General features: G+C 40.2%; 3 protein-coding genes across 5 annotated transcripts in view; 1 reads left to right on the top strand and 2 right to left on the bottom strand.

Annotated features, from left to right (window-relative positions):
• Nucleotides 1–15000, bottom strand: part of LOC114919753 (major histocompatibility complex class I-related gene protein-like) — a 78273-nt gene that overhangs the window by 52815 nt on the left and 10458 nt on the right. The window contains exon 5 of one of the 2 annotated variants that reach the window (XR_010664740.1): nucleotides 14283–14607. Coding sequence is in view for 1 of the 2 variants with exons in the window: in XM_065948128.1 (XP_065804200.1) it covers nucleotides 14492–14607 (116 nt within the window). In the remaining variant the exon portion in view is untranslated. Of the gene's footprint in view, nucleotides 1–13780; nucleotides 14608–15000 lie in introns of those variants that run through there. The other variant, XM_065948128.1, reaches the window with a different exon arrangement.
• LOC109975840 (major histocompatibility complex class I-related gene protein-like) overlaps nucleotides 1–15000 on the bottom strand; it is a 36993-nt gene that overhangs the window by 11559 nt on the left and 10434 nt on the right. Inside the window, exon 2 of the mRNA XM_065948103.1 lies at nucleotides 1952–2043. Coding sequence (XP_065804175.1) covers nucleotides 1952–2009 — 58 coding nt within the window. The 5' untranslated portion in view covers nucleotides 2010–2043. The remainder of the gene's footprint in view (nucleotides 1–1951; nucleotides 2044–15000) is intronic.
• LOC109979599 ((3R)-3-hydroxyacyl-CoA dehydrogenase-like) lies at nucleotides 10138–14785 on the top strand. 2 transcript variants are annotated; one of them, XM_020628403.3, is made up of 5 exons: nucleotides 10138–10290; nucleotides 11224–11426; nucleotides 11614–11715; nucleotides 12643–12738; nucleotides 13051–14785. In XM_020628403.3, exons 1-5 carry the CDS (start codon nucleotides 10245–10247, stop codon nucleotides 13051–13053), a joined length of 450 nt encoding a protein of 149 aa, XP_020484059.2. In that variant the 5' UTR covers nucleotides 10138–10244; the 3' UTR covers nucleotides 13054–14785. The 2 variants fall into 2 exon arrangements, with proteins under 2 accessions (XP_020484059.2, XP_020484058.2); XM_020628402.3 differs by having other exon boundaries at nucleotides 12643–13113.

Here is a 15000-nt window from a genome sequence, read left to right as displayed (position 1 = left end):
ACATTCATGGTCCTATAACATCCAGAAGAAATCACTGTTACTGTTCTGACAAAAAGAGGAATGTCTGTGTCTTATATTTACTGATGTCAACAGCGATGTGGGTGAACATGACAATTGAAAATTAATATTTAGTATTTATTATAAGATATTTGTTTTCTATAGAACAACGTGAAGTCATGGAGTCTGTGGCCAGCGACGAATGCCAAGTGTCACCTGCACACCAAAAACTGTAAGTATTAGAAAACATAGTGTTATCTATTATTATGAGCTGCAGCTACCTTGTTCAGTATTATTCCTGCAGTGTGGTGGAAATGACGGTTAAACTGAGTGACAGATATATTTTGAGTGAAAATTCATATTTACACACAAAATACTAACATGTTTTTTGATTGTTTAAGTGCTACTTAACACAAGTACATCAACATTGATATGATTAATCATGATTTATAACTACATTTTCATTGTTGAACATATGAAGTTCGGGTGTGGGACAAGGGCAAAACAGTGATATTGAAGTTCATTGTCACTGTTTAGCCCTTGTCCCACACCCGAACTTTATTACTTTATTACTTTATTACAAAACAGATTGTTTTGCCCTTGTCCCACACCCGAACTTCATTACTTTATTACTTTATTACTTCATTTCTGTTTACCTCACTGTTTTTTGTAACATTAAAAGTGTAAAAAACTAAATAAAAATGTTTTCTCATTAACAACTCAACCCTCAACAACTCAACCTGGCAAGTCTCCTCCCGCTGCTAGCTCCACTAACGTAAACACTACTAACCAAGCAAATAAACATGTTAGGAGGAGCACCCAGATAGTCGTGTTGTCGTGCGTGGGTTGATAATGTGTGGTTTTATGGGTTGATAATGTGTGGTTTTATGGGTTGATAATGTGTGGTTTTATGGGTTGATAATGTGTGGTTTAATGGGTTGATAATGTGTGGTTTTATGGGTTGATAATGTGTGGTTTTGTGGGTTGATAATGTGTGGTTTAATGGGTTGATAATGTGTGGTTTAGTGGGTTGATAATGTGTGGTTTAATGGGTTGATAATGTGTGGTTTAATGGGTTGATAATGTGTGGTTTTGTGGGTTGATAATGTGTGGTTTTGTGGGTTGATAATGTGTGGTTTAATGGGTTGATAATGTGTGGTTTTATTGTATTGTCTGTTTGGCTGGATGAACGTCCATCTTCCCTGAATGTTAAACTGTAGTTGCCTTCTATCTTTGGTTTCCCGTCCGGTTAATGAAGTCTGCTTTACTTGTTTAATCGGTGGAATATGCGCACAGACATATCAGCACTTGTTCTGTTTAAACATCAGCAGGTCACTCACTGATAAGTCCCTGTCACTGTAATAACACCCTTTGTAATCTGCAGCGCCATTTCTCTTCGTCCTGCCCCGTCTTGTATCTCCATACAGCTGATACTAAACCATAAATGATATACTATATTACTATATAGGCTACAGCATATGCTATATAGCCTATAGACAGTTTAAGGGCCCACTATTGGTCCCCTCTGCAATGAGCCACAGGCTCCGCGCCTAATTGAAGCATATAAAGATGTTGAAACGTAAGTAAAATACATATTGGAGAGAAGGTAAAAACATTTAAGACAGTTTTATTGTTTATTTATCAAAGAGAATGTGAAAGTGTTTGTAGTCGAGTAGAGTATCATCTAACAAATTGTGGAGATTTTTTTAATATATAATTAGAACTTTTTGAATATTTTCCAATAATGTGTGCAGTGATGGAAATGACAGGGTGTTGTGGTTTGGTTCAGCAGTGGACCAAACCACTGTCAGGCAAGGGGGAAACCTGATCTTTAAAAACGTCTTTATTTAGCACAACTGTGGGATCCAGTGTTTGTAGTCAAAGAACCACCCTTATAAAGACATGCGACATTTCCCTCTTTCCATTAAATCGTCTTCAATGAATCTGAACTCACCTGCCGTCGTGTCGTGGAGGAATAATCCCACGAGAGACACAAACACCAGAGTCTTCATTGTGACCTGTGAAGTCTTCAGCTTCGTCCAACTTCAAACATTTATGTTTTTCATCAACTTCTTCAGAATCTGCAAACACATTCAGGCTATGCGACGGAAAACCTTTGATCCCAATAAAAGTAGTGATGTGTCGTCATGAACGATTCGTTCAAAACGAACGAATCATCTGGGTGAACGAACTGAACTGAATCACTTACTGAAAAGAGTCGTTCATTTCTCAACTTCAGTTGTTCTCTCCTCTCTCCGGTCTCGTCTCTCTCTCCAGACTGTAAGAGTCTCTCAAAGCCCGCCCTCCCTCTCCTCTCATGTCAGTGATACCTACTGACTGAACCAACAGGACGGAGTCGGTCAGGAGCTCTGTGTCTCTAAAGCCTGCCCCTACTTCTCCCTCTCATGTCTCCAAAATTGAGGAAGTAAAAAATATATTATTTAACATTTAGGTGTCGCGAAAATGTTTGTGCTTTTTATATCTGCTGTCAGTTTACAAACAGCTTTTATATCCAACTTAATTTAACTCAGCTGATTGTTTTAACATCTACTGACGATCATGTTTCAGTCAGTACAGTGTGTGTGTGTGTGTGTGTGTGTGTGTGTGTGTGTGTGTGTGTGTGTGTGTGTGTGACTGAGGCTGGTGACTCGCAGTCTTGCTCGTTCACTGACCGAACTGAAGAGAGCTCCTCCTCCGAGTCTCTCTCTCCCTCTCAGTCAGTCAGTCAGTGATTTGTGTTCTGAACAGAACGGTCGGGGAAAATAAATGTGATTGTTTTAGCAGCTTTCAGTTTGCAAACTGTAACTTTATCCAACTAAATTCTCAGCTCATTGGTTTATTATTCACCACCGGCTGTTCTCAGTACGATCGCCAGCAGAACTAAACGTTCGGCCGTGTTTCAGTTTATTAAATTCTGATTCACAGACAGAGCTGCAGAGAAGTACTGAACGAATCTTTTGAACGAATCACTTTACTGAACTGATTCTACTGATTCAGTACACTGAAAAGAACTGCTTTTCACATCACTAAATAAAAGTCTCCCACCATCTCTGGAAAGAACAAGCTCCCCCTGCTGGTCCACAGCATCAACTGCACCCACTAACCATCCCTGTAATATCCCCGTGATTTTAACACAAAGAAAGAAAAACACTAGCTCAGCCCTCAAAACAGCAAACCTCTGGAACCTAAAGCCAGTTGACTATGCCCCCCTAATCACCTCCACCATCCCAGATACTCTTATTAAGTTGGCACTGCTAAATGCGAGATCCCTCTCAAACAAGACCTTCATCCTGAGTGACTATATCTCTACTGCTCAGTTGGACTTCCTCCTCCTTACTGAGACCTGGCTGAAACCTGCCAACCAGTCTCAGCTACTGGAACTATGTCCTCCAACCTATGACTATTTTAGCACCCCAAGAACCACAGGCCGAGGTGGGGGTCTCGCTGTCGCTTTTAGAAATACATTTAAATGTCGCCAAATAGCTTTTAAGCCTGTGTCATCATTTGAGACACTTCTGTTTGTAATCTGCTGCCCAGAGCCAGTACTATGTGTGACTTTGTACCGCACCCCTCGCCCAAACCCTGTTTTTCTACCTGAATTCTCTGATTTTATGTGTTTTATTGTCCTTAACTTCGACAAAGTCATTTTAGCTGGTGATTTCAACATCCATGTTGACGACTCCTCAAACAGACTTGCTACAGAATTTCTAAATGTCACACAGTCTTACAACCTTGTTCAACATGTGTCTGGGCCAACTCACAAGCACGTCCACACCCTGGACCTAGTTTTTACTCTGGGTGTAAAAGTAAACTCCTGTACCCATGTGGTTGCAGCTTTTTCTGACCACTGCCCCATCTTATTTGAAGCCCCCTTACCCTGCAAACCGGCTTCTCCCTCTGCTCCAAGCCACCCCTTCCGCCCAATTAACCCTCTATCAGCAACTTCTGCAACACCTTTTCCACATCGCAAGTTATCCGCTCTCTGCAGCTTCCCTCTGACCATCTGAATCCAGATGAAATGCTGTCATTATTTAATTCCACCTGCACAAATATCCTAAACTCAGTTGCTCCTTTTAAGACCAGGAAAGGAAAAGCAAAATCTCAGCCCTGGCTAAATGACACCACCCGCTCCCTCCGGCGAAGCTGCAGAAAAGCAGAAAGAAAATGGAAAAAAGACAAACTCCAAGTGTCGTATGAACTGGTAAAAAACTGCCTTGCCCAATACCAAGACTCTGTCAAAGCAGCAAGGACAACATACTTCTCCGATCTCATATCACAAAACTCCAACAGGCCCAAGGTTCTTTTTAAAACCATAAACTTACTGACAAATCCCTCTGAGCAGACCTCTCAAGCCTCCTCCACATTAACCTGCAATCATATTTTAGAATTTTTTGTGGAAAAAAACAATGATATAAAAAAAGGAATTTCACCATCTTCTGCATCACATCCTGACCCTCCCTCAGCTGTGCAGGTTTTTAATCAATTTGATCCAATATCTCTCTCCTCTCTGCGAGAAATAATCCTTCACTTGAAGCCCACAACATGCCCGTCCGATTGTATTCCCCCTCGCCTACTGAAAGAAACATTTAGCACTATTGACCCCAGCATCCTCTCCATCATCAACAACTGCCTCTCCACAGGATGCTTCCCAACCGACTTTAAACATGCGATGGTTCAGCCTCTTCTGAAAAAACCTAACCTAGATCCTAACATTTTATCAAATTTTAGACCAATCTCCAAACTCCCATTTCTATCCAAAATCCTGGAAAAGGTCATCTACAAACAAATCAACCCATTCTTAAGCAATAACCAAGTATTCAAAGCACTCCACTCTGGTTTTAGAGAAAACCATAGCACTGAAACAGCTCTTTTAAAAGTTCTTAATGATTTGTTTTTAGCAGTAGATAACGGGGACAGTGCAATTTTAATACTTTGAGATCACGGTTGACCACAGCCTACTAATCACCAGATTAAAGGACTGGGTTGGGATCCAGGGGCAAGCCCTAAATATGTTCAAATCCTACCTGGAAAACAGAAGGTTCAAAGTATGCCTTAGAAATACCGTCTCCCCCTCGGCCAACCTCACCTGTGGGGTACCTCAGGGCTCAGTCCTATCGCCTCTTTTATTTTCCTTATACATGCTGCCCTTATAAGGAAACACGGTCTATCCTTCCACTGCTTTGCGGATGACACACAATTATATCTCCCGCTCAAAAACACTAATCCACACTCCCTGCAACCACTACTCAACTGCTTCAAAGAAATCAAAGACTGGATGGCACTAAACTTCTTTAAACTAAATGAACAAAAAACCGAGGTACTTCTGTTCGGCCCCCCCGGAGTACACCAACTTGATCTGTAAAAAACTTTGCCCACTGTCCTCTTTTGTGAAAACATATGCAAAGAATCTTGGCGTAACCTTTGATTCAACCCTTAAATTCGACACACAAATCAACTCAGTTGTTAAAGGCTGCTTTTTCCAACTCCGGTCCTTAACTAAAGTAAAACCTTTTTTATCCTTCCAAGATTCAGAAAAGCTTATTCATGCTTTTATTACGTCCCGCCTTGACTACTGCAACTCCCTCTATATGGGAGTCAGTCAGTCCTCCCTCTCACAGCTACAGTACATCCAGAACGCTGCTGCAAGATTTTTAACAGGTACACACAAGCAAGAGCACATCACCCCTGTACTCGCCTCCCTTCACTGGCTCCCTGTAGATCTTAGAGTCCATTTTAAAATTCTATATAAGTCACTGCATGGTCTAGCCCCCCCGTATCTAACAGAACTTGTAACCCCCTACACCCCATCACGCCCACTTAGGTCCTCTGAACAGTCGCTCCTTGTAGTCCCTCGAGCTCAACGAAAACTCAGAGGTGACCGTGCCTTCTCAGTGGCTGGCCCCCGTCTGTGGAATCAACTGCCTCCCTCCATCAGACAAATCAACTCTTTAAATCCATTCAAATCAAAACTCAAAACTCACCTCTTTTCCCTGGCATTTAAAACAAGTTGAAACAGACCCCATATATTGAGCTTAGGTATGTATCTGTATGTATGCATGTGCATGTAGGTATGAGTGTATGTGTTTGTGATATGTATGTATACTACATGTATATATGTATGTGCATATATATATATATATATATTTGTGTGTGTATTATGTATATGTATATGTGTTAATATATGTATGTATGTGCACATGTATAGATTAATGTTTTTATTTTTCTTTCTTGCTTTTACACATTGCCTGTAAAGCACTTTGGTCAGGTGAAGCTGTTTTTAAATGTGCAATACAAATAAACTTGATTTGATTTGATTCTCACTGCTGATCAACACCTGAGTTTATTGCAGACTGTATATAAGAAGTGAACGTAACCTCTGCATTTCAAAAGTGAAGCCAATCACGGGAGTAACTTGAACCTGCATTCTTTCTAATGACCAGCAGGGGGCAACTCCACTGGTGGCAAACAGAGAACTGGACTGTATGGAAGCAGTTAATAATGAACGAGCTCTGAGACAGAGAAAAGTTAAGATGACTAAGGACCCATGACTGACTGATTGTCTTTTCTTCATTTCATCTGAGGTGAGGTAGTTTGGGTTTTTCATTCAGATGATTTGTGTTTTATTGTTACGTTTAACGGGATGAGGGGAGAAACAATAAAATAAAACCAAGGAGGAATTAAGTGTAAGAATAAGATATGACTCCGTACAGACTCGACCATCTTCTCAGATTCCACCATCAGATGATTTGGGAGCTGACTGTGCCCTGGGAAGATCACATGGAGGAGGCTTACGAGAGGAAGCTGGCCAAATACCGGGAGCTGGTGGAGCAGTGTAGAGAGGGCGAGGCTGGCGGGCTCTTTGTGAGCCGATTGAAGTGGGCTGTCGGGGGTTTGCTGGGCGCTCTATCTGCAAAGCTCTGGCAGGTCTTGGTGTAACAGGAACTGTGAAGAGTAGGGCCACTCGGTGGCTTTGGATAAAGAGGGCGAGCCCGTCGATTGCTGCTGCTGGGATGCAATGCTGGACTTGATCAACCCTGGATGGGTCACCTGGGGGGAGGGGGTCTGATGTTGAAAGACCTGAAACCCCAAATGACCTCAGGAACGTCACTAATGATGCATCCCAGCTCATCCTAGAGATGTATCTTACAAACTAATGTGAGGAAAAATAAGTGAGCAATAGATGATATGTGAGGCCTTGAAACTTAACATATCTCTAGATTTCAATACTGCTCAGTAAAACAGGAAATAAATCAGATCTTTAAATGTAATCTTTCCTTTAGTCCACAACACCTACTTATGGGAAGTCCCCCCCCCCATGCACTGTCCCTCACTTCAGATAAATACCTGTATAGGACTGTAAGAATAACAGAAATTAAACAGAACACTAAAAACTATTTAATTGTGTTGTTTGGTCGATTAATTAAATAAACGTATAAACACAAAATAAAAACGTAGTATATCTCTAGATTTATACAGACTTGTTTCTGACTCTGACGTTGATCCTTTGATGACGTCAGTAATGTAAGTTAGTTTCTGCACTGTGTTTTATTTGGGCGGCTGTGGCTCAGTGGTAGAGTCGGTTGTCTCCCAACAGGAAGGTCAGGGGTTCAATCCCCAGCTCCTGCAGCCACATGTGCAATGTGTCCTTGGGTAAGACACTTAACCCCAAGTTACTCCTGCTGATGTATTGGACTAAGCTTCTATAATTTATATCCATCATTGTTTGTAAACCACAGATATCCTTTGAATTTTAAACTACTAAAGATATCAAATATTAATGTAGCAATGCCACAGGTTTGTTACTTCAATCCACCTTATTCATCTTTGTTGTACAGTATTTCTATTAGAATCATGTTGTTTATGCCCTCTAGTGGTCACAGTAAGTAACTACAACATTACTACTATCAAGTCAGATGAAATCACAGTGTGTTACTTCCGGTCCCTGTCGTCAAAATAAAACATTTTTAAGATGCGCTTATGATCGTTATGTTAACAAAAACACAATCCGAGTTATTTAAGTTCACATTCGTTGGAACATAACCAGTCAATCTTCACTTTTCTGCTCGTACTAAAAACATTGATTGTATTTTTTTATCCAAACAAATCAAATCTGTGTCGGACAAGATGTCATCAACAATTAGCTCTCTAGCTAGCAAAACTACAAGTAGGCCTACTGGAACTTTGTAGATAAATTGTGATTCGATGTAAACACAAGGATGTCGTAGGACTTTAGAAACAACTGAAGGTATCCCATAATTAATGTGAAATCATCAAAGCTTCCTTAGTTAACTTGAGAAGTCACTAACATGGGTAGCCGACGATTGAACGGTAAATAAATGAGAAGCACATTATTTATGACCTCTAGTGGTCACAGTGAGTAACTACAGCATCAATACTGTCAAGTCAAAATAAATTACATTGTACTACTTCCGGTCATCGCTGTTAAAATGAAATCATAGGGAAAGTAGAGAGAAGGAGATCATGTGAGATAATCAGTCAGTTAATCTCTTTTTCATTATAACCCCCTCCTAAGACATATTTTAAACAGCGAGCCCTTCCTCACGTCATTTTATTTTACATTAAAAATTCCTTCAAAATATATATTTTTTGCTTCTTTTAAAGATCTTTTAAATGAATGTTATGTAAAATGTTTGCTATTTATAATTGTTTGCCTTTACTTATGATTTTATGTCTAGACTGTTTTCCGTTTGTTTTATTATTGCTGTCCTTGTAAAACACTTTGTAGCTTGATTTTTTTAATTGTTCTATATATAGATGTTATTATTATTATTATAACATTATTATTATTATTTTTGAATCTTGTGTGATCACATGTAAAATAAATACATATATTTTTAGTGTGTGATCGTATGTTCACAGAGGCCTGATTATCTGATACATTTTTTATTGTAATAAATAAATGAGCTTATACTATCCCTGATCCAGAAATACAATGTATACTTTCCCCAAATTATTATTATTAAATATTTGACCCTCTCTCAGTCAACTCAATTCTTTCATACATGACGTGTTGATGATCACAGACAGTAAAAACAGAGAACTTTTACAGTTAATTCAAAGCTCTTGTTAAAGATTGTTTAAGGATAATTGTCCTCAATAGTTAAATAAATCCAAATACTCACAGCTTAAGTACAAACACTGTTTGCTTTGTTAATGATAATGCCATATGTGCTTTATTTATATTATAATTACGCTATGTATGACACAATGATTTACTGCGTCATCAATCTGTCAAGGTAGATGTTTATACAAAGAACAACTTCCGACTATCACTATCAAAATAAAAGTTTTGCACTTTGACCACAGGGGGGCAGTGTGTACTCACGGTTATACTTTTATCAACTCTGTTAAGAATAACCTCCTCAAGCTAGAAACAAGAACAAGACTATCGAGGAAGAGGAATACATCATTTCATACTTTTACCTCAAATTAATGGAGGTTGAGGCATTTTATCTCCCTCTTGATCAACAAAGTTTCTGCCGCTAATTCTAAACATCTATGCAAAGCTCACAGGAAAGTTTGTGTCCTCCTGAACAATTCACCAAAACTAGGAAGCCGTTGTTCATGCTGATTAATTAACTTTACCGAATTATAACAAAAGACTTTAATCTTTTTCTTCTATCAAACAGTGAAAGTTTGTAAAGGAACATTATCACATCGCCTTACAGCTCCCTCTTGTTAACGCTAGCTGCACTTTATGAAGGTAATGTTTGACGGAGTGAACAACACAACGCTTTAATCTATGGCCAATTAAGTTATAAAATATCTGTTGTCCAAGATAAAAATGTATTTAATGTTCATTTGAATCAACATCATGTACTCTGTCCGTGTAGCTGTTTTTAAATGTGTTTCTTGTTCTACATTGGCGTATTCAGTATCGTGCGCCATCTAGTGGCCTCAATGAAGAACTACACCCGCAGAGTCAAGTTAGATACACGTAGCGAAGAGATACTTCCGTTAAACCCTTTCAAAATAAACCTTGTATTAAAACGGAGGGATATTCCATCCTGTTCATACTGTGACTGTAATCTATGGTCAGTTTGATGAATAAAATGACAAAGCATTGTAATAGATGATTCCCTCCTCGCCTCCTTAGCTTTTAGTTAAACTCTGCTGGGCTCGTCATCAACCGGAACCGGAACACGTAACATTTTTCATCACTGGGCGCCATCTAGTGGACAACCCGAAAGCTACAACAACATAAGGGGGGGAAACATGATGGGAGTATGACGGCTGCCACACGGCTGATATCAAGGTTGACGCTGGTCACTGGTAAATATATGTTGTAAGATACATGGTGTTGTGTGAAGTGAGACGTTTAAGGACATGCCCTTTTCCCTTTTCAAGATGTTGCGTTCAAAGCCGTGTGTTTTTCTGCAATCTTCTTCAATTCACCAAATCAAAGCAGCTACCTACTGCAAGTAGCTTCTGATATCAAAAAGTTTGATCTCCAAAGTAAGCTGACAATGAATTCATTATTTTAGTGTAACCGTGATTCTATCAGTGATTTCTAAATCAGTACCTCGAGCAGATCGGACTGAATTAAGTTTGATGACTTGAAATGAGAGTGAAGGTGAAAGTGTAGCTGTCATTCTGGCTGTGTGTATGCTATCAATAAGACCTGCAACCATTTCAGAATGAAATGATCTGCCGTTGAATTCTGAAAATACTGAAAAAGGAAACATGTTTAAATGCCTCAGAGTTTAAATCTTTAAATGTCTGGTTTTGTCCGACTTAAGGTTCAAAACTGTAAAAAATGCAATACAGTGTGGATACAGTGAGTGACTGAAAGGATACATGTATTATGAGAATTGTGGCTTATTAATTGTCTTCTTTGACTGATGGAATAAACATTAAAGCTGTATTATGAATGATGAAGCATCACTTGTCCTCTTACATTTTCACATAGAAAAGTGGACTCAAGGTTTTTGAAGACAGAAGAAAGAAAGAAATGTGATTGGGCGCAGATGATTTGTGAATAACAATTGGTCATGTAGCCCTGAACTGTTGGGCTAATCAAACTGAAAATCAATCACATCAAGTCAGCTTCCTGTCCTGTGTGTTTTCTTGTCGTCCCTGATTGATATTTGTTTTTTCAGATACTTCCAGAGTGGATCTTCTGTCACACTCAGTCTTTCCTCTGCAGCGTTGTGTTTAAAACATTCTGTCACTCTGGTAACTTCATGCTACTCTTTTCCCTCCCAGGAGGAGGCAGTGGGATCGGACGGGCGGTATGTCAGCGTTTGGCCTCTGAGGGCGCCTCCGTGGTGGTGGCAGACATCAGCGAGGAGTCTGCCAACGAGACCGTGGTGGGTCTGCAGAATGACCTCAGAGGACAGGGTCACATGGCGGCTGTGGTGGATGTGTCATCAAAAGAGAGCGTGAAGAAGCTGGTCACCAGAATACAGGTGTGATACAGACAGGAAGACAAGCCAACACAACATGTGTTTACATTTCCATCATAATCAGCAACCTTTCTGTAGAAAAAGGTACTTTTCTCTCTGTGTGTTTTCATGCTGGAGGGGCTATTCCACGTGTTGTTTTTCTCTCCTTGTAAGTTATTGTTCTGTTCCTCTACACACTCATTACTTCCAGCCTCCCTCAGTGTGTGTGAACGCAGCAGGCATCACGCAGGACCACTTCCTGCTCAACATGGAGGAGGATCACTTTGACAGAGTCATCCAGGTCAACCTGAAGGTATGAAGCAAGTTCAGCGTGTAATCAAGTCTATCAGGTTAACGTCAGAGGATGACATCACAATCTAATAACTAGGGATGTGCCCGTTAGTCCACTTAAAGGTTGGAAGTCATCACCCTCACTAGTCGGCACCAGAATTACAAGTTACAAATGATTCATATTTTTAGATGTTGGCCCTCGATGCTGGTTCATTTGTGCTCAAATTGCAGCACTTCTTAAAGCACTCTTCTTCCATCACTGCTGTTGAGACATAACGTGGGTCGACTTTGTGAGAAGAATCAGAAAGAAAGAAATCAGTCTCTGTTGTCTTCAACAGGAAACAACCGAAGATTCAAGTTTCTCGTTGTTGCACTTGAAGAAAAGAATTCATAAAATGATTCTCTCACAAAACTTCTAAAAAACTGCACGAGTGAACGCAAACAGACACATTTCTACTCCGACTTTATCTGGAATTCTTTAGCCGGCAGCCCCCTGATCATTTTTCTGCATGAAGTCGGGTTAGCTGATGTGAGAACGCAGCAGGAAGTATTCAGGTAAATTCACTGTGAGGGAGCAAGAGGGGGGTGGTAACGTTTCTACCTCAGGACCCGTGCACAACCAGAGACTGTATGACCGCGATATGTGTGATCTCTGTGCACGTTATTAAACCGCTGCCTTAAGTTTTCTGTCCTCCAGTATGTACAAAAAAACTGTCATCATAGAGTTGGACTCTGTTGCTCTGTCCACCACCTCTGACTGCCTGAAAATAATGAAGACTTTCAGTAGTGCATGAGTGAAAATGTCTTTATTGAGGCTGAAGAACGTTTAGGATTGTTGTGTTTTGTCCACAGAGCTGAATGATTTTTGTTATTATTTCAAACACTCTTTTCTCTGGTGCTGATTTACTGTGAAGAGATGAACTCACTCCTGCTCCTGCGTCTCTTCCAGGGCTCCTTCTTGATCACTCAGGCTGTGGCTCAGGCTCTGGTGGCCTGTGGAGCACCCAAAGGATCCATCATCACCGTGGGCAGCATCGTAGGAAAGGTGAGAGAGCTGCAGAGAGACGCTTTCTAGACGACAGTTTCACTTCTCTGTTGAATCTTTTAAGGTTTCTTTTCAAATGTATGAACATAAGTGTGTAAGGACCTGGTGTGTGAATGTGATCACTTACTTGTGATGGACTCTTTACTCAGCAGCCTCTACCATCAGTGTGTGAATGTGTAGGTGTGACACGTGTTGTAAAAGCCCTTTGAGTCGTCAGAAGACTAGAAAAGAAATATACAAGCTCAAGTCCATTTACCATTTATCCTGAAGTTCATGTGGCAGCGTAATGATTTCTCTTTATTTATTGAACAGTGATCATCCGTCCATCCATCCACCTTGTGCTCGTAGCCAATAAAGGGTTAAATGGTTCTTGGATCCATGTGTTTGAATGTTCACACCAGCTGGAGGTTCCCTGGTTCAGCATTTTAAAGACATTCACTCACACTCATTACTTTTAGTGATCCTTTTTTACGACTTCTTTGATCGAATGTCGCCTCCACAAACTCTGAATTATTAATCAGTCGTCTTTAAATCATCTACAAAAGGTCGGAGAAATGCACGGATTGAAAACAAGCTGGTGAGGATGGAAACAATCAAAACACCAAACATGACAGGAACCTCAAACATGTTCACACAACCACACAGGGTTAGAAACAAACACACACCTGAATCCTGATTCTCTGCACCTGTTCACCTGTCACTCCCCTTTCTAGCTGCGTGTGGCTGATTACCCATGATGCCCAGGTGCAAAGGTGACGTAGCAGCAGCAGCAATAATAACCAAACTCAGCACACACACTATAGCACACATCAAACTGGCTCCAACAAATGTTTTTATATCATCACAATGTAGATGTTACTGAACTGAGCGGCTAATTTAAATATCTTTGTTCAGACGTTTCAGAACATGTGAATAATCCGTCTATAAGATCAACAAAGTAAAGATCATAAAGTTTATTGGAATCAAACTAAATGTTCCCACAATGGTAGCTACAGCTGTGTAAGTGTTTCCATGAATGTTGAAGTGAAGAAACACACAGACATTTGGAGTGTGAGGGACTTTATTGAACAGATCATTTACAGTACAAAGGTATGAAACAGCAGCTCAACACCACTAGTTAACTTAACCCAACACAGGAAGTGATTCTGAGAATTCATCTTCCACTTCCATTCACAAAACTCAGAGAGAAAACATCCCTCGTTCCTGAACACGAGCAGGAATTATATACAAGATTTCAACTGGATAGCTGAGACGCCTCCCACAAACAGTTTAGGATCTCTGATCAAAATAAAACAATAATTAGAGCTGTCAGCATTAACGAGTTCATCACGATTAATCTCATCTTATTTTGTCCCTTCAGGCTCTCCGTAGATAGTGGTCCTCAGTGTCTCCCTGTAGTCTCAGTGATGTAAAAGAAGAACACTGCTGCATCTTTGAATGTCTCATTTCACTTTAACAAACTCTCAGACAGTAATATCCACCTGATGACATCACACATTGACCTGATGACATCACACATTGACCTCATGACATCACACATTGACCTTTGTTACCGTTCCTTTGAGCTGTTTGACCTCACTTTAGGATCCATAACCACTTCCTGTTTCTGTGTTTTAGTTCTTGTCCTAACCTTCCATCTACAGGAAGCTCCTTACTCTATTTCAAAATAAAAGCGGGCTAAATTCAAACAGCAGGTAACGTTTTTCCAGCTTTAAGGCAGGGTTTTGAAAGTAGCATTTCCTCAGTGCTCCGTCTACACCAGCCCCCTCCTTCTGCCTCTGTATTTCTTGTATCCAATGACAGCGAGGCTGAGAAGAACGAGTGCAGCGATGATGGCGATGATGGGGATGACGGTGTTCATGGGATTCACTGTTGAGCACAAATCAACAAACCACAGTTACAACCTGTGCAGATGAAGCAGGTTAGAGGAGGAGAACATGTGCCAAGCAGACAATCATCATCCTGTAAATAAACACTGTTTGTCCTGCTGCTCTTCATTTGAATCTCCACTTGTCTGTAAATAAATCCTGTATCTATGTTTGATTCATCTTCCAGTCGTGTTGTCGTCCTTTATCTGAATGCTGATTTCTTTATATGTTGATGTTTCGCTCTGAGAGATTTTGACAAACGGATTCAAACTCATTTTGACTGAACGAGGAAAAGAAAACTCACCGTGAATGATTTACTGACAGATATATTTATACATCCAGTAATTCATCAACTTGATCTTCTCTTCAACTAAAGGAAGAATGAGTGACTTTT

This window comes from Labrus bergylta, chromosome 19 (genome assembly GCF_963930695.1).
Source record: "Labrus bergylta chromosome 19, fLabBer1.1, whole genome shotgun sequence".
In the NCBI taxonomy this organism is placed as follows: Eukaryota; Metazoa; Chordata; class Actinopteri; order Labriformes; family Labridae; genus Labrus; species Labrus bergylta.
Note: the sequence above shows the minus strand (reverse complement) of the source record. Positions and strands in the feature narration are given on the sequence as shown.